Source organism: Lygodium microphyllum, chromosome 12 (genome assembly GCF_053477565.2).
Source record: "Lygodium microphyllum isolate KBCC chromosome 12, Lygodium_microphyllum_v1.1.10, whole genome shotgun sequence".
Taxonomy (NCBI): Eukaryota; Viridiplantae; Streptophyta; class Polypodiopsida; order Schizaeales; family Lygodiaceae; genus Lygodium; species Lygodium microphyllum.
Genome location: NC_141146.1, coordinates 136,551,142 through 136,569,821, shown reverse-complemented (window position 1 = coordinate 136,569,821; position 18,680 = coordinate 136,551,142). Strand labels below are relative to the sequence as shown.

The 18,680-nt window shown below is 40.3% G+C and overlaps 1 protein-coding gene and 1 pseudogene across 1 annotated transcript; both read right to left on the bottom strand.

Annotated features, from left to right (window-relative positions):
• Positions 1 to 6,173: 6,173 nt before the first annotated feature.
• Positions 6,174 to 7,937, bottom strand: LOC148028324 (MFS-type transporter clz9-like; annotated as a pseudogene).
• Positions 7,938 to 8,713: 776 nt separating this feature from the next.
• LOC148028323 (pentatricopeptide repeat-containing protein At2g13600-like) lies at positions 8,714 to 10,916 on the bottom strand. Its single transcript, XM_087690128.1, has one exon. It carries the CDS (start codon positions 10,680 to 10,682, stop codon positions 8,718 to 8,720), a length of 1,965 nt encoding a protein of 654 aa, XP_087546254.1. The 5' UTR covers positions 10,683 to 10,916; the 3' UTR covers positions 8,714 to 8,717.
• Between the last annotated feature and the right edge of the window lie 7,764 nt (positions 10,917 to 18,680).

Here is an 18,680-nt window from a genome sequence, read left to right as displayed (position 1 = left end):
AGTGCTAAGATTACGTGAAGGAACCACTGTCTAACGGACTAATTAAGGAAGCTATTTGATGCATGTCCAACTAAATGTGGTAGATAATTAGACAACTAAAGCAACCTTGAGGAAAGTGCGGTGGATGTGGCCATGGGTCCGTCCTACGGATGGGTGGTCCCGATTGGACGGGAACTTTTCTCAATCGTAATTGAACATCAAGGGCGTTGACCTAGAATTTAGGTTACTAAAATCCCGATTTATGCTATTTTAGGGGAACTGAATGGGACTATGCCTTATGGGCAGAGAGGTTGAGCCTTGGATCCCTCTCGTTTCCCATTCTCCTTGAACCAAGTGCAGCATGAATCCTCTTCGTCCTTGGCGTTTCTGCGTAAAGTAGTTTGCTTGGGTTTCGACGCTAGCTGCCGTTTAGGAAAATGACCATTAGAGGCAACCCTGATTCAGGTCGGTCCTAAGTGGGAATGGCCGGAATACTTTCGCTACGTGGCAGACGCGGGAAGTCCTAGATCGCAAACCCCATAACATTCCATGGGAGTGCTGGGTGGAGCTTTCTAGACTCTCTTCCCGATGGACTGCTAAGACGTGTCCTGAAAGGAAACAGGTGGACACGTTACAGTTGGATCATGGGTGAGGTTGCTTGACGGTATTTGGTGAAGTTTTGGAACTATCCAACAATGGATGCCAAATGGATGGATGAGGATGGCTTGGCAGACCATCCTTAGTCGTTGCACCTTTACCTTGATGCTTTTCAGTTAGAGATGACTTTGGATCGAGGTCAGTTAGGCTCAAGAGAGCAAGGGTCTAGAGTATTGCTTGATGCTTGTGAGGGAGCTAGCACTTCCACTCCTCAATGATGGAAAACTCTAAATGTAGTGGATCTTCGATGTATCTAGTATACATTTAGGGTATTGTAGTTGATAGTATATTTGCTAGGAATCACTATGCAATGTACTAGTCGCTATATCTGGTATACAAATGATACAATTTATTATCTATAGCTCTAGAACTATACATTTGCATCACTTTATGCTCAATGTAGCATCAATTATGATCAACATTGGATCATTGGTTTTTCATCATTACAAATATCTATCTTATATTGATTTGCAGTAAATGGTTATTAGTTTTCAATGGTATTCATGTGATTGTTTGGAAAGTAGCATGTGTTATGATGCCATTGATATTTTAGCCATGGATTATGCTTGGTTTATGCTATACAATGGGCTGGTTTTACTAAATTCGAGCTCATGAGTAATGGATGCATCCCATGATATTTTGGTGATGATTTCAGAGATCCTTGATGAGTCATAAGCTATGTTACGCTTGCTGGTAATTTTGAATGTGTGTTTGGCAATGGCAACTTTTGGCAACAATGGCCAATGTTATCTTTACTATGATGCCTTATGGAAATTCCAATGCAGTACTTTGCTTTTGATGCATTCGACAATGCAGTCAGGGATAATTGCAAGGATTTCAAGGAGGAGGGTGGTCACAAGAACATGAAATTTTGTTTGCTCTACTTAACATTCAGATTATTTTTTAATCAAATGTTTAAATATGTGTTGCACGTGTGAAGTGCAACTAAGATTATTTCATATTTATGAGCCAAGGACCCAAGGAAATCAATGGGGATGTCAAAGGCAAAAGTTATCATAAGTAATGTTGCACAGATACTAAGTGGTATCTAGTGCAAAAAATTGGCTTAAGATATTTTATTATCCATAAGTATTAGTTGTTGGTGACACTAGGGATTTGGTATTTAATGCTACTTAATACGAATTGGGGGGCTAAAGAAGACTTGGGAACACTTAGGAGATGAATTGGCCTAGGCAATTTAACTGTTGGCTGGTCAAACTAATTTTTTGATACTAAAATAATTATTAAATTATTTTTAATATTTTAAAGAAAAAATTTAATTTAATGATGAAGATAGTATTAGAAAATTGAGTTTGAAGTCTACCACTTGGAACACTTGCCAACAATTGCAAGCTGGTGGAGACTATTGGAGGAGAGAGAGAGAGAGAGAGAGAGAGAGAGAGAGAGAGAGAGAGAGAGAGAGAGAGAGAGAGAGAGAGAGAGAGAGAGAGAGAGAGAGAGAGAGAGAGAGAGAGAGAGAGAGAGAGAGAGAGAGAGAGAGAGAGAGATCATTCTTTGCATAATTTAATTGTAGAGAGGTTGGGCAGTAGGTTGCCATCAATTTTGGTAATTTCCAACCAATCTTGACCAATTTTGGGGCAGGTGACAATAGCCAAGTGGTCCTCTCAGCTATGCATTGGCACGGGGATGCAGACCTCCACTACCGTGGTAGGCATAGGTCATCTCTATTTCATTGTGAAGCTGCTTTGTAGCTTCTTGCCGACGTCCCTCATTGGTTGCTCGTCCATGTGCACTTGTGAATGAAGGGGGCTAAATACCTAAGTCATCGAATGCTGCATCCCAGCTCGCTGGTCCCTCATTGGTTGTTGGTCCATGTGCACTACGAATGAAGGGGGCTAAATACTTGTCTTGAATGCTAGTCCATGTGCACTTGCGAATGAAGGGGGCTGAATACTTGTCTTGAATGCTGGTCCATGTGCACTTGCAAATGAAGGGGGTTGAATATCCGAGGTCAATCTCTTTGCTTCAATGGATGAATCATGCTATAGAGCCACACCCAAAGAAAAGGCCGTTAAATTGTTGCTGCATCATGGCACCAACATGTTGAGATATTTGCAATCACACCTATTGTAGCCTCTTTGTATGAGGTAGTTCTGGGCTTAGGACATGCAGGCAGACTAAATCCCATATGCACAGAAAGGAAAATTGCTACCCATCCAACAACTATAAAGCATTGTACTTGACTATCACTTTTTGATATATGATGAATGCAATATCATGATGCTTTCCCAATTCAGTTAGTGTCTTGGTCATTGTCATCCATTTATGAGAGTAACAGCCTGTGCTGCGGCTATAGCATTAGAAAATTTTAACATACCTATAGCCCTTGCTTGAACCATTCAATGGATCTCTGACTACCCTTATACACAAGATTGTGTTTATGAGTCCAAGTCTCAATCTTGGAACCTAATTCACTTGTGTAATAGGTCAAGTCTTGTCTATGTCATCATGAGCTTAATCTTCATCTTCGATCCACCATAGCCACAGCCATGCTCTAGATCTCGTATTTTTCAACATGGTATCAAAGCTTATTTGAGCATGGTACTGTCTCTCCGGTCTCTTCTCACCTCTGATCATCTCTCTCCAGCTTAGTCCAAGCTCTAGTTGAGTATCTAACTTCATCTCCTCACTTGAATCACACTCTCTCTACTTGGCAGCCATAGCTAGCATGCACCCACATGTTTTGGAGCTTCTTGATCTCCTTCTACAGGCTATATTTCCTCATGTTTTCTTCTACAAAAATCTTCCCTAACCCAGGGGGCATGTGCCTATTACCATAGACCCTAACATTGGTGCGCTGGCATTGTGCAATTCGTCAGCTGTTGCCATTTCAAAAACGCAGTTTGGTCGTACAGTTCGTGGAGCTCGCTTGTGCTATACCTTATCCTGCGCGTATAGGGAATTTGAAGCTCCTAATATAAACTCTCTCCCCACCAAGTATTGCCTTGAATTGTTGCGCCAATCATCTGCATGAGTTGGTTTAGTAGTCAGTTCAGAACCCTAGTTGCAGAGACTCCATAGCCACAATATCAAAGCTTCATCTTTTCTTCAGTTTCTCTCTCTCTTGCCAACCAAGCCAAAGCATAACTACCCTGGCACTGAAGTTTTTAGCAAATCCACACATCAAGGAGGGAAAGTTCTTGGAGATCTTTGGAGATTTTTGGAAGATTTGTGAAGATTGGAAGACCAAGCATTCAACATCAAGCTCAAGCTCTTCTCCCACTTCATTTCTCTCACTCCTCTTGACTCAACAGAGCTATTGCCACTCTGATTTGAGTTCCTACTAAGTTCCAGAAAAGCATCACTTCGAATCAGCAAGAGAAATCAAACATCAAGCAACAATAACATCAAGAATAAAGGTAGTATTTGCCATCACTTGTGCTTGTTAGCACATTCAAGAATCAACTCACTATTTGTCTCATCTCACTCATTTGATGCTGATGACAATCATGAAGATTTTTAAGTGGATACTACTCATGAAGAGTAGCATTACTCTTGTTGCTCATTTCAACTACATGGAAGACTTGTTTATTCCACTTGCAAGGATGGTTGGATTTACTTGTTTTGAAGAGCAATCGATGAATTCATTTGAAGATTTTGAAGACATTCCAACTTCCTTGGACATCATGGTATCTTTACTTGAGGGGGACATGAAGACTAATGCAAGCAAAGAAGACCAAGAAAAAGAGGACCATGAAGTAAAGGACCAAAAGAACAATGCAAGCAAAGCGTGGAGAAGAAGAAGAAGAAGATCAACCATGAAGACACTGAAGCTGCAAGCAAAGTAAAGAACAAGTACAAGATTAAAAAGTGCAAGCTGGACTACACCGATAAGAAGACCTACAATGAATTGAAGATCTATGTAAAAAGAAATGCTGAAAACCGTGAGGTCCTTGACCCAAATTTTTATTGACTTTTTTAGCCTTGTATTGCCTAGCCCGAAATGCTTTTGTCATAAGCTTGTAAACTCCTCATGTAGCCTTGTACTACAACCTCTGTACACTTTGTGAGGCCCTCATTACAACCTTTGGATGACCACCATGTTTGTGGTATCCACACTTGGCCTTTTTTGCGACAACCTCTGGTGTTTTGCCATGTTTATGGTGTGCCCACACTTTGCAGGTGTTGCTCTCACTAAAGTCTCTATACACTTTGTACTTTTTAGTTGTGATTGAGGAGGGGTGTTGAAATATTTGCAATCACACCTATTGTAGCCTCTTTGTATGAGGCAGTTTTAGGCTTAGGACATGCAGGCAGACTGAATCCCATATGCACAGAAAGGGAAATTGCTACCCATCCAACAACTATAAAGCATTGTACTTGACTACCACTTTTTGATATATGATGAATGCAATATCATGATGCTTTCCCAATTTAGTTAGTGTCTTGGTCATTGCCAGTCTTATACACAAGATTGTGTTTATGAGTCCAAGTCTCAATCTTGGAACCTAATTCACTTGTGTAACAGGTTAGTCTTGTCTATGTTATCATGAGCTTAATCTTCATCTTCGATCCACCATAGCCACAACCATGCTCTAGATCCCGTGTTTTTCAACACAACGCATGCACCTACACCCAAAGAAAAGGTTGTTGAATTATTGCTTTGAAACTAGCTTCTACACACCATGAACCAATCGAGGAGCACCTTGCAAACCACAAACAAATATGAAGAGAGCAATGAAGGTACGCTCCTCCCTCTCCCTCTCCCCCCCTCTCTCTATGTGTGTGTGTTTGTGTTTTAGGCCCTGCTCGTCCTGCAGATATGATTGATAGATGGTCAAATTGCTCTATGATGGTTGCAATATTTTTGAGTTATGTGATGAGGTGTGAGATATTGTTGTCTTGTTGATGATGGCATGTCCTTCCCCATGGTTTGGTCAAGCCACAAATGGAATATGGTGGTTGCCTCCATTGTCGAGGTTCAATAAACTTGTTCACCAAATGCATGTCCCGAATGACATCTCTCTCTCTCTCTCTCTCTCTCTCTCTCTCTTTGTGCCTACTTGTAGGCTTGAAATGACATCTGTGGTGTAGCACGCGGCTCTGGCATGACTAGATTGCATAAACATCATTGCCATGTTGGTCACTTCTTGCAGTATGATGGCTTATACCACATACATGCTTAGATGTAATGTGTTGCTTCTAATGCTTTTGGATGGAGCGCTATTCTTCATGATAGCATGATAGTTTGATCTTGTCACAATAGATTGTTGGTTCCAAATGGATTTGTTGTTTGTAAATAGACAATTTGGTCTTCATGGCAGTATGGCATCTTTGCTTTCCACCAAGATTTGCTGTTTCTAAATGTACGTGTGTGAGTTTTCGTAAGTAGGATTGTCATCGGGTTCAAGGGAAATTGTACTACTTCTAATGCAAGGGAAATCCTACAGTGCATGGTGTGCTTATCGCATATGGATTGATGTAAGATTAGTTCCATGATTTTTTGGCCAATTTTTGTCTTGCATGCCATTGCGAGGAGATTGGTAGATAGACAATATGCAAATTTGCTATGGATGGGTGGACTAACAAATTTTGAATTCAATAGCACATGGAAGGTAAATTAGGTGAGATTTTCTCACTCTTAGCTCCATTTTTGCAAGTTGTCTTTTGATTCACTTGCATGTTTAAGTGGAAACAATGGGAGCATGAGAGAGTGACAAAATTTAGAAAAGCCTTGCATCATATTATGCGTCCCCCATGAATGTTGGGTTGGAGCATTTGCATACATAAAGGATTATGGTAGATATAGTCACTTGGAGATGTCATGTCATACAAAACTCTGTGGGTTATAGGGGTGGCTACTAGCAAGTGGCTTACAAAATATGAGATGGGACTAGAAAATATGACCTAGCATGACAAGGGGGTCGCAAGACGACGTTCTTTGGCAGCTTTGTGCTTTGCCGGCCTTGCATGGCATGAGTTCATGGATGACACTGCAAGAGGCCTCAAATCTTTTGTAGGTATGGTTTCCCCCTCCCATAGGGCAACACTCAAACATGGCATGTTGACATTCCCATACCGTCCGAGCTTGGCACAAAGTGGCTTGCTCCCCCCCTTTGCTGTCTCTTTGCCTCCAAAGCGGCAATTTGCTTTGCTCTCTTTTGAGCTTGTAGCTCCTTTTCCTTCCTAGCTCTCTCCACTTCCTCTTGCTATGCAATCTTGGCCTTCATGCTTTCAATGTAATGATTAGAGGTCAATATAAGTAAGTTGGTGTAATCCACAAGTGCCTCTCTTGTAGGCCTATGCACACTCACCTCCACACAAGGCACATTTAGGAGCTCCAATGTACAAGGAAGGGGATCATCCAAAGTGGGTTGCTCATTTGACATTGGCCAAATAGGTGCACCGGATGGGTGTTGTGGAGATCAACCAATGTTGGAGCAAGATCTTGCTCTTCATTTCCCATCTAACGTGTATTGGGCACATGATTACAATCTTGACTATCCAATGTGTCCAGATTGTCTTGTGTGGTTGCATCCATGGCCACAAAGTCCATGTGTGCACAAGGGATGTGATCAACGCTGAGTGTATCTTGATTGAGAGGTCAAATCCAAGTGGCTATTAAGCTTGCCTTTATGTTCCCAACTGTCATAGCCTTCTTTAATGCGCTTGAAGCAATATATGCAATATCAGCCTTGCTCACTACTGCATCATGGTTCTTTACTCACCAAATTGCCCTTTCTTTCTTGAAGGCAGTCTTGAATGGCTTAAGGATGGAGACATCCAACAGTTGAAGTCGATGGGATGTATGAAACCAGAGAGTGATGATATCTATGCACCATGACTTGGCCCTAGCAACAAGCTCTAAGCTAGTGTGGCTACCATGACCATCCAGGACCAGCAAATAATGATTGCTTAGTGAGACTCGGCACCACTTGCTTGAAATGCTCCATCCATGCAGAGAAGAACTGCATTGTCATCCATGCTTTATTTTGCATAGATACTGTGGCTCCCTCTTTGCATTGGCTGAGGTAATTTTGCATAGCCCTATTTCCCTTGAATATGTAGTACCTTAGCAATGAGTGGCCTTTAGCATTCACACAACTATGAATGGTCAACCACTCCCCAGAGTCCAGTGTCATGCCATACACAGCCCGTGTGCCCTTTTTTGCTAGAACCTTCATTCCTCCATCTCTAGACCTTTGGTAGCCAGTTTCATTTGCATTCCAAATGTTACTAGGTGGGTAATTGTGTGGGTTGTACAAGAGCTTTAGATTCTCATACAATGAATAAAGCTGTGTTCTTGTAGTAAAACAGTAGGTCCCATATGCAGTTGACATATTCGATCATCATTTCCCCTGTTGCTCATAGGTAAAAAGGCCTGCGCCTTATGTCAGGTTAACTTTCTGCCAGTAACATCAGATTAATTTTATAGCTGATGTCTGCCTTACTCCTTGGGTTGTTCATATGCAAGTAAAAACAGCTATGGCTGCTCCTCTCTATTGCCTCATGTACTATCCCGGTGCCCATTTGGTATCATTTAACAGCAAGCCAATGGATGGAATTGATTCTTCATAGATAAAAGCGGTGTTTTTATAGTAAAAGTTCAGGTCCCATATGTAGTCCACATATTCAATCACTCGTTCACCTGTTGCTCATAGGGTAAAGAGGCCAGCAGCCAGCCTTAAGCGTTAACTTTCTGCCAATAGACAAGGGCAGGAGTAGCCAAAATGACCTATTTCAAATCCCACTGCATTAATACGTTCTCCAAAAAAAGGGCAGTTCATTTTCCTTTGATACTTTCCAAAGAGCATTGAAATCTGCAAGAGCCCATACTAAGGTCAATGTAGGCCGTTATCAAGGTCAAGCTTGTGTGAATGGGGCCCACCTCCCTATTAGAGAGGTGCCCCTCAATCAGCCTCTTTACCCTGGTTGCCAAATTTCTCTTGACTGATTGAATGATGCTTCATAACTTGGTTGATGCACTTTACAATCCACATAATAGAAGCTTTCGTGAATTGGTCTGACAGTCAGTTCCAGGTTTGCAAACAAAGGCTCTGCTTGATCAAGAAGATTTATCAAAGAAAACTAGGTGTTGCACGAGGTCACAGGCCACCACTTTAGCCATCCAGTGCAGCATAAATATTTCCAAGCATAACATATGGTGTTGCATCAGTTGGATCCAATTCTGCAAAGTGATCTGCAGCACGCACACCCCTGTCTACATCGCCATGGGTTTTACAAGCTGCAAGCAAGCTTGACCATGCTGAAGCCAAATCTCCAAAGGGCATACTGTCAATCACATCTTCTGCTTCCTCTAACAGCCCTGCTCGGCCAAAAAGGTCAATCATGCAAGCATAATGCTCCATTTGAGGCCTTGCACCATAATATCTAGAAATTGACATAAAATAGCTCCTGGCATGATCAATCCACCCCATATGACTGCAAGCTGTAATGACACATGTGAAGGATATCTTGTTTGGCTCGACTCCATCGGATTGCATCTGATGAAAAAGCTTGATAGTGTCATCACCATGCCCATTCTGGGCATATGCAGTAAGCATGGCATTCCAAGATGCCCCATCCTGCTGAGCTATTGTCTGAAACACATCCCTGGCATATTCTACTAGTCCACATTTACCATAGAGGTGGATCAAGGCTGTGCCAATGAGGACATCTCGCTCAAGAGAGCATTCCACAATTGCAGCATGAATTTGTAGGCCCTCATCTAAGGCTGCCAAACTAGAACAAGCTTCAAGGGCACAAACAAAAGTGACCTTATTCGGCTTTACACCAGATACCTTCATTTGGTGAAACAGATCAAGAGCCTCTTGGTTTAAATAATTATCTACACATGCTGTCATCATTGCAGTCCAACTGACCACATTTTGCTGAGGTATTCTTTCAAACATATCCCTTGCTTCAAGTAAACTGCCACACTTGCTATACATGTTTAAGAGGGAATTTGCCACAGCAACATCTGTCTCACACCCACTATTAACAGAAAATGTATGTAGCTTATGCCCTTGCTTTATGTCTATCAAGTTTGCACATGCATCAAGTGTGCACACTATGCTCACAGGACCTATTCTCATGCCTATCCAAAGCATCTTATAAAATAGGTCCAAAGCCTCCTTGTAATGCCCATTTTGAGTATACACAGTGATCATTGCATTCCACGTGATAGTATCTCTTTGGCCAATTCTGTCAAAAACAAACCGTGCATCATCCAGCATTCCATGCTTGCCATACAGATTAAGAATGGCAGTATTCACAGGGACATCGTCTTTATATTCACTTGAACTGATAGCTTCTAGAAGCTTCTGCATTTCTTGTTGCGTCACTACGGAAGCACATGCTTCTAGAATGCAAAGATATGTAACCTTGTTTGGCTGCAGACCTTTCCCTTGCATCTGCCAAAAGAGATCCAGAGCCTCTTTACCATGACCGTTCTGCGCACAACCTGCAATCATTGTGTTCCATACAACCAGATCCTGACCCTTGATTTCATGAAAGACTCTCCTCGCTCCATCCATATTACCATTTTGCGCATAGGCCCTTATGAGTATACTCCATGAAAAAGAGTTATGTAGATTGATTCTATTAAATGCCTCTTCTGCATCTTCCATACACTCACAGTCTGAATACATCAATACAAGGCAGTTACCGATGTAGGTATTCCGATCGAAACCGTACTTACGAATATGGGAATGAAGCCGTATGCCATCGAGCAGGGCCTTCTCAGCACCGCATCGACGGAGGAGTGGTCCTAGACTGGCAATGTCAGGCACACTCAGCAGCATCTGGTTCAATGCAACACGCAAGGGAGGGGACGAGGCATCCTGTTCTCTGGGAGGGGGTGGTTTGGGAAGCCGCGAGATGTTAGAAGGGGACATGGCAGCGCGCAGCGGCAGCGGCAGTGGTAGCCATGCAGGGGAGGCAGCTCTGAGGAGGGGCCCAGCCTGGGCCACAACATCCCTGCTCCTCCATTGGTTTGCGGCCAAGCCAGTTCGTGTCTGCAAAGGTTGTGCCACCGTGTCCTCGCTGCATACAGGAGGGTAGCAGGCAGTCTCTCTCTGCAACATGACATGGAGTCATGCGGGCCTCACTCGAAGGACCTCCGGCGCCAGTAAGCAGGCCTGCCTCACACGCAATTCTCACCGACAATCACCATCGCACAACAGGCCGTCAGCAGCCGACCAATTGTCTCGAAGAAGAGACACCTGACAAAATCGCTGCTATATCGCCATTTCTATGCATCCCAAACGCGATGGCTCGGTGGTTGGCATAATTGTGAGGTTGTGATTCACATAATTTCTTGGACTTCACTACCGGTTGAACACATTGTACCATCGGAACAAGTCCGTGCTACCTTAACATTGTAAAATGTGTTAGTAGTATGAAACTGTAACTAGGTTAACATGTGCAGCTTAGTAAAGGAGTTTAAAGTTCTATATCCAGTTCTCGCATGTTTGCTATGCAGCAGTTTTATTGATGGTGTTTAGACATGCGTCATATTTCGAAGCGATGTACTTTTGTAGATAAACTTTTACGTTGTTTAAATACATGGAGAATGTCAAAAGGAGAATATGATGCATACGTAGTTTGAGTCATTGATCATGATTTTGAACATTTATATTTCTTTTTGGTTGTAGACGCCATGACTAAGTGGGAATGGGAATGGAAACACTGCATTTTCCAAGGTGATATCTAGGCAGGGTGAGGTTCTTGTAGGCAAGCCGTTCATCATGAATGTCATTGTTCTTTCAATGGGATGGTTATTATTATGTAATATGATGCATGAGAACTCATGTTGATTGGCTCTTAGGAATGCATGTCGTTGGCTTGGCTTGACTACATTTTTTAGCAAACCGTAACACTTTCATTCTCGTGATCTGCCTGGAGCATTGGCTCGAATGGAGAGCTTTCATGATGGAGCTCTATAATCCTTTCGATGGATTGCCTGTTGAGGATGCAAAGCCTTGTCCTTGGATGTGGATGTTCTACTATAGCCATGTACTTCTTAATCAGTGGATTATGTAGCATCTTGAAAGCAAACACATTCGCAATATCAGATGTAGTCAAGTCAAATCTAGTAGATGGCTACAAAAGCGATCCATCATTCAAAGAGACTAGATGGTTATCAAGAATAGATTGATGGTCCAAGGTTCCGTTTGCAATTGCTCTTGTCGTTTTGCAGACCGAGATGGATGTATCAATGATGCTCAATAGTTGAAGCTGTAATGGCTTTGCATTGAGAATTCATTTTGTGTAGTCTGGTAAGAGTGACACCACGTATTTGTTTCTGATGCCAAGAGGCATATTACACGATGGATTCTGTACCACGATGGATTCCGTGAGGTTTTACGGTGGATTCTGTAAGATTTTATTACCGGGGCTCATACACAAAGTGGATTCTTTGTGCGAGAAGTCGATGGGGACGCCTGTCCTTTTCGGGCGTTTTGTTAATTTTATGTGTACATGGGTGATTTCATAGCGGGTGATTCTGCAAAATACATATTTAAATTAATAAACGTTTATGAGTTTAGAATGCGCACTCGTGATAAATTAAGGTTAGGATTGATTTCTAACCAATTTATTTATGTAGCTGAAGACTGCTAGGTATTCACTTTTGTCGGTTTAATTGTATTATTTTACTAACAATTGTGAATGCTTCAGTTGATGTGTAGAGATAGCAGTGGTGGTAGTGGAAAGCATTGGAGGATAGTGTGTATTCAAATTATTATCAATATTTTGATGGGCGCGTGTTTTAGGCATGGCACCTATATTTTGTCGCGCTTATTTATCAAGGCGCTTGATATTTATTTATTATTTTTGTATGCGCATGGGTGCACGATTTAGATATTTGTATTGGACATTGTATTTTGGTATGCCTGACTTCTTGGGCGCCCATTAGCTTTAATCCTTTATTGGCATAAAAGCAAACTCAAAAGCTAAAACGTGCTATTTTGTAATTTGGGCAATTATTTGAGCTTGAAGATGATTAATATATGAAATACATGCTTTGTGGAGCGCTCACACAAGACATGGGGGGAGATTGCACCCAATTGGTCTCTTGTTTATGTTGTGTAAGCTTTCTACATTGATTTGTGTGCAAAAAGTAGAGTTCTTTTGTTCTTGGGGACCTTCTGATGCTCACTACGCGTGCTTACGGCATCCGATCTGTGCACCACTGGTATCAGAGCGAAGCTGAGATCGAGAGCTTCCAATCGCTTACCATCTTGCGCAAAGGCGGAGCTCCTGGAACGATCGATCTCTACAGTCAGTTTCATCGCGAATGGTCGATACCAGCATGTTCCTGGCGGTCAAGAACCCCCTTCTGCACTCTTTGATCGCGAAGGACCAGCCTGTGGAGGTGGAGGACCACGTGGACATCTCCTTCTTCAAGTCGTTTTGAAACAGATAACAGTAAGCTCCATAGCCAAAAAGCTTAAAAGCTTTATCTTAAAGGTTAATAAGCTTAATAGTAAGCTTTATAAGAAGCTTATAAAAGCTTCAATCATCGAATTTGACGATTGGCGGCAAGAGGATATTCAGAATGGCGTCGATTCCGTTGACGACGTCTTTCTGTCCACGAAATTCAGCTTGTTGACTTAAGATTCTTAAGTCCTCTAAGTTACCAAGCTTACTTACTCCTACAAGTCAACTAAGTCACAAGGCTACTAAAGACTTACTCCAACCACTCTCAAAGGGGCAGTTCACACACAGAAGCACAGAATAGTTTATTGCTCTCTAGTAGACTCTGTTCACACATGTAGACTTGCTGAACCAGTTTCAACAAACGCAGAAGGTCATACGCAGGTCATAGGAAGATTATACGCCGTTTCTACGAAGACGGTTGTGACAACGAATACCGCAATCACAAAGGATAAAGACCATAAAAGCCAAACAAAAATTTACAAGCCTTGTATATCCACCTTTGAGCTACGCTCATCCTGCTAATAAGATTTCAAGAGTGTGAGGTCTTTTGAATTTTACAGGATGACGCAACAACACATGGACAATTTTATGGCTGAAGGTGATTTACCTGAACCAACGATGGAGCAAAAGTTGGATTTGATTATGATGTAGCTCGATGAAGAACGAAGAGCCCAACAAGCTTTGCAAGTTCAATTGGCCAATTTGCAACGACTATCACTGACAAAGATGGACCGCAACCCGAAGATCTTATACGACGTACCATCGATGCGACACTTGAAGTCCAATCCATCCGCAAAGAAACAAAGATAAGTAAAAGAAACTTCAAATTTCGTACTTTCAATGGATCACGAGATGGAAAGACTGTACTTGCATTTATCAGTCAATTTGATGATTACTTCCATGAAGAAACATATGCTGAGAAAGACAAAATTAAATGTGTCACTAACCATCTAGTTGATCGAGTATCTTTATGGTGGACTGTGGTCCGCAAGAGCATTGATCGTTCCACTACTTGGGAGAGTTTCCAAAAGAAGTTTTTGCAAAATTTCCTTCCTTCTCAGTTCTATGGAAAAGCCATTAAGCAATGGGATCTTCTACAGCAAAGAGATCGCGAGCCTATTTCCCAATACACTGAACGTTTTTGGAATGCCCTATTGCAATTACGCATGTTTGAAGATGTACCTGAAGCAACTCACAAACACAAGTTTATGTCTGGCGTACTTGGACATTACTATACTGAAGTCAATATGTTCAAGCCTACAACTCTTGAAGATACAATTTCCTTGGCTCATGACACTAAAGACAAGATTTGCGGAAGAGATAAGCGACCACAACAATTTCAAACTAATGGTAACTATGGTTCCAAACAATTCAATTCAAATTTTCGAAGATTCAATCAAAGTCGTTTTCTTCCATCTTCATTCCGTAAGTCTTGGACACGACCACCTGCTTTGCCATCAAATACTAATCCAAACCCTAAGCCATCCTCACAGCCAAATTCCAACATTCCTAAACTTCTTGCAATTACTAACAATGTATCTAAAGCCAAACCCATAGTTTGTTACAAATGCCATCAACCTGGACATCTAGCAGCCAATTGCCAAACTAAAAAGCCACATGTCCATATCAATTATCTTGGAGCAATGAAAGAAGAAGAACGTGAGAAAATGCCTGACTTTACGGAAGATGATGACGACATTGGTACTACTTCGGATACTTTGCTAGGTATGCCAACTCTCTATTCTTTGTTAACAATGAAATGTTTTGTGCATGGTAAAGAAAAGACTATTTTACATGATGATGGTAGCACACATGACTTTATTTCTGCAAAGTTAGTTAAAGAATTGAATTTACAAACTCTTTCTACAAATTATCGCATTAAAGCTGCATTCCTAGGCATGAGATATAATGGAATACAAGAGGTGCATAACTTAGAAATTAAAATTGGTGAATATACTGAATGAAGAAATTTCCTAGTTGTACCTTTGCAGTATAGTGACATTATCTTAGGAATGCCTTAGCGTCATCAGTATAATCCTGACATAGATTATTCTACGCATTCAATTAAAATTTATTTTCAAGGAAAACAAATCACATTGCATGGTATGCACGCTTCTAATAATTTTCCACTACTTACTCATACTCAGGCTAAACGTGCATTACGTAAAAGTAGCAAATCTTATTTAATATGGGTGAATGAACTTCAAGCTAAAGAAAAACAAATGCATCCTAGGCATACACAATTTCTTGCTCAATTTCAAGATTGTTTTGCTGATGATTTACCACCTAGACTACCACCTTCACGTCCTGAAGATCACAAAATAGATTTAATTCCTGGAACACAACCACCATGTAAAGCACCATATAGGCATAACCAAATTGAACAGAAAGAAATTCAAAATCAAGTAGAGGAATTGCTTAACAGAGGATTAATTAATCTTAACTTAATTAACAGTAAATATTCTACATCCGAACTTAAATTTTATTTAGGGCACGATATTAATCCTAATTAATAGTAAACTTAAACCATCCGAACTTAAATATTCTACATATGATAAAGAATTGCTAGCTGTAGTACAAGCCTTATGTCAATGGAAACATTATTTAATGGGTTCTGAATTTATGATCAAAACTGACAAACAAAGCATTAGATATCTCCTTAGTCAACCCCAAATATCTGACTGACATATTAAATGGGCAGCTTTCATTCAAAGTTTTCATCCCCTTATACAATATCAACCAGGAAAAGAGAATGTTGTAGTCGACGCTTTAAGTAGAAGACCAACAATTCATAATATTTCTGTGATATCATTTGATTCCCTTATCCTTATGAAAGATACTTATCATCAGGATATTACTTTTCAAGCTGATTGGAATAAATTAGTTGCAAATAATTGAATTCCTATTGATTCACTGTCTTACAATAATGGATTCATATTTTATGAAAAAAGATTGTGTGTGACAGTTCCATTTAGATCTTTTGTTTTGAATGAGATTCATTGTCCTCCATATCAAGGTCATAGAGGAATTATATCTACTTTGCGTACATTGACTGAAGATTTTTATTGGCCACATATGGACACTGATGCATCTAACTTTGTTTAGTTTGTCAACGAGTTAAAAGACACCATGGTAAACAATATGGTTTATTAATGCCATTATCTATTCCATCACGACCATGGGAACAGATTTCAATGGACTTTATCACTGGTTTACCTAACACTAAAGCTAACCATGATATGATTTGGACTGTTGTAGACAGGTTTAGCAAACAAGCATATTTCATTCCATGCAAGAAAACTTTAACTGCATCTCAAGCTGCTCAATTGTTTTTGAAAACTGTGTTTACTAATCATGGTCTACCAAAAGTTATTATTTCTAATCGTGATTCTAGATTTTGTAATAATTTTTGGATTACTTTGTTTGCTAACTTAGGAACAAAGATTGATTTTTCATCTGTATTTCATCCTGAAACAAATGGTCAAACAGAAGCTACTAACAGTACTATTTTAGATCTTTTGCGTGCTTACATTATTTCAAAACCACACACATGGGATACATATCTACTTTACTTCAGTTTGCATATAACAATACACCACATATAGCTACAAAGAAAGCACCATTTGAAGTTATTTATGGATATAGACTGCCTACACCTGTTGCATCATTATAAAAAAAAAATTCAAACTGCTGATGATATTGCTAACATGCATGCCACTATTTTTGATGAAGTTAAAGATATGATTGCCAAAGCCCAGCAATTATATACAAAACAAGCAAATAAGAAAAGACAGGCTATGAATTTTAAAGTTGATGATTATGTTTGGTTACGCATAGAAAAACGTAGATTACAAAGTGTAGATAAATACCCAGTTGTGAAATTAGCACCTAGATTCTATGGACCATTCAAGATCATACACAAAATCAATGACAATGCATTTAAACTAGAACTACCACAACATTGAAAAATCCACAACACCTTCCATATCAGTTTATTACGACCCTTTAGAGGCCAATTACATGTACACCGTGTCTATGAAAACCCTCCTTTGTTAGATGATGAGACTGAAATCCTTGAGCCTAAAACTATTATAGATACTGACTTTATGACCACTAGAACTGGCAGTAGATATTCTAGATATTTGGTCAAGTTTAAAAACCATCCTGTTGAAGAGGCCCGATGGATGCATGCTAGAGACTTAAATGCTTTGCTCTGTTAGCTCCACATTGAGCTAATAGCAATTGAGGACAATTGCTATCCCACCCCGGGGGTATGATGCCAGGAGGCATATTACACGGTGGATTCCGTGATGTTTTACGGTGGATTCCGTAAGATTTTATTACCGGGGTTCATACACAAAGTGGATTCTTTGTGCGAGAAGTCGATGGGGACGCCTATCCTTTTCGGGCGTTTTGTTAATTTTATGTGTACATGGGTGATTCTATAGCGGGTGATTCCGCAAAATACATATTTAAATTAGTAAACGTTTATGAGTTTAGAGTGCGCACTCGTGATAAATTAAGGTTAGGATTGATTTCTAACCAATTTATTTATGTAGCTGAAGACTACTAGATATTCACTTTTGTCGGTTTAATTGTATTATTTTACTAACAATTGTGAATGCTTCAGTTGATATGTAGAGATAGCAGCGGTGGCAGTGGAAAGCATTTGAGGATAGCGTGTATTCAAATTATCATCAATATTTTGATGGGCGTGTGTTTTAGGCATGGCGCCTATATTTTGTCGTGCTTATTTATCAAGGCGCTTGATATTTATTTATTATTTTTGTATGCGCATGGGCGCACGATTTAGATATTTGTATTGGACATTGTATTTGGGTACGCGTGACTTCTTGGGCGCCCATTAGCTTTAATCCTTTATTGGCACAAAAGCAAACTCAAAAGCTAAAGCGTGCTATTTTGTAATTTGGGCAGTTATTTGAGCTTGAAGATGATTAATATATGAAATGCATGCTTTGTGGAGCGCTCACACAAGGCATGGGGGGAGATTGCACCCAATTGGTCTCTTGTTCATGTCGTGCAAGCTTTCTACATTGATGTGTGTGCATAAAGTAGAGTTCTTTTGTTCTTGGGGACCTTCTGACACTCACTACATGCGCTTACGGCATCCGCACCAGTTTCTCTCTTTCTTCGCAAGACATGGTCGGCATTTAGTTGTTGTCATGTTGACTTCGTGTTGTTGGCATGCAAGGATGAGAATAGTGCTCGACAAAGCTGTTGTAACTTGTATTTCTTATGTAAATGGATCATTCTTTTGTGAGTTGACAACATGATGTTGCATTGTGACTATACCATGAGATGCACACATTGTTAGTCTTCCAATGATGCTTTCACATTTTATCGCCTAAGATGATTCGAATTTTTATATGTCGTACCAAGGCGTGCAACAAACAATTTTAGTGATGTTTATCTAAAAGCCGTAGTTTTTCTTTTTCTAGAGGTCCTGAAGGATGCCTTGTGACTTTGTTTCTTCGTAGTGTCCATTGATGCTGATGAAAACAATATGTTTTTATAATAAAACTAGAGTATACTTGTTCACGAAAAAACATGCTATACTTCGTAATTTTATTTTAAAAAAAGATTATTTTTTCGATGTGCAAGGATGATGATTTTTTTTCTCA

Bases quoted from the DNA above. Each gene is read 5' to 3' on its own strand.
- LOC148028323 (XM_087690128.1), bottom strand. From the start codon at position 10,682: ATGTTGCAGAGAGAGACTGCCTGCTACCCTCCTGTATGCAGCGAGGAC.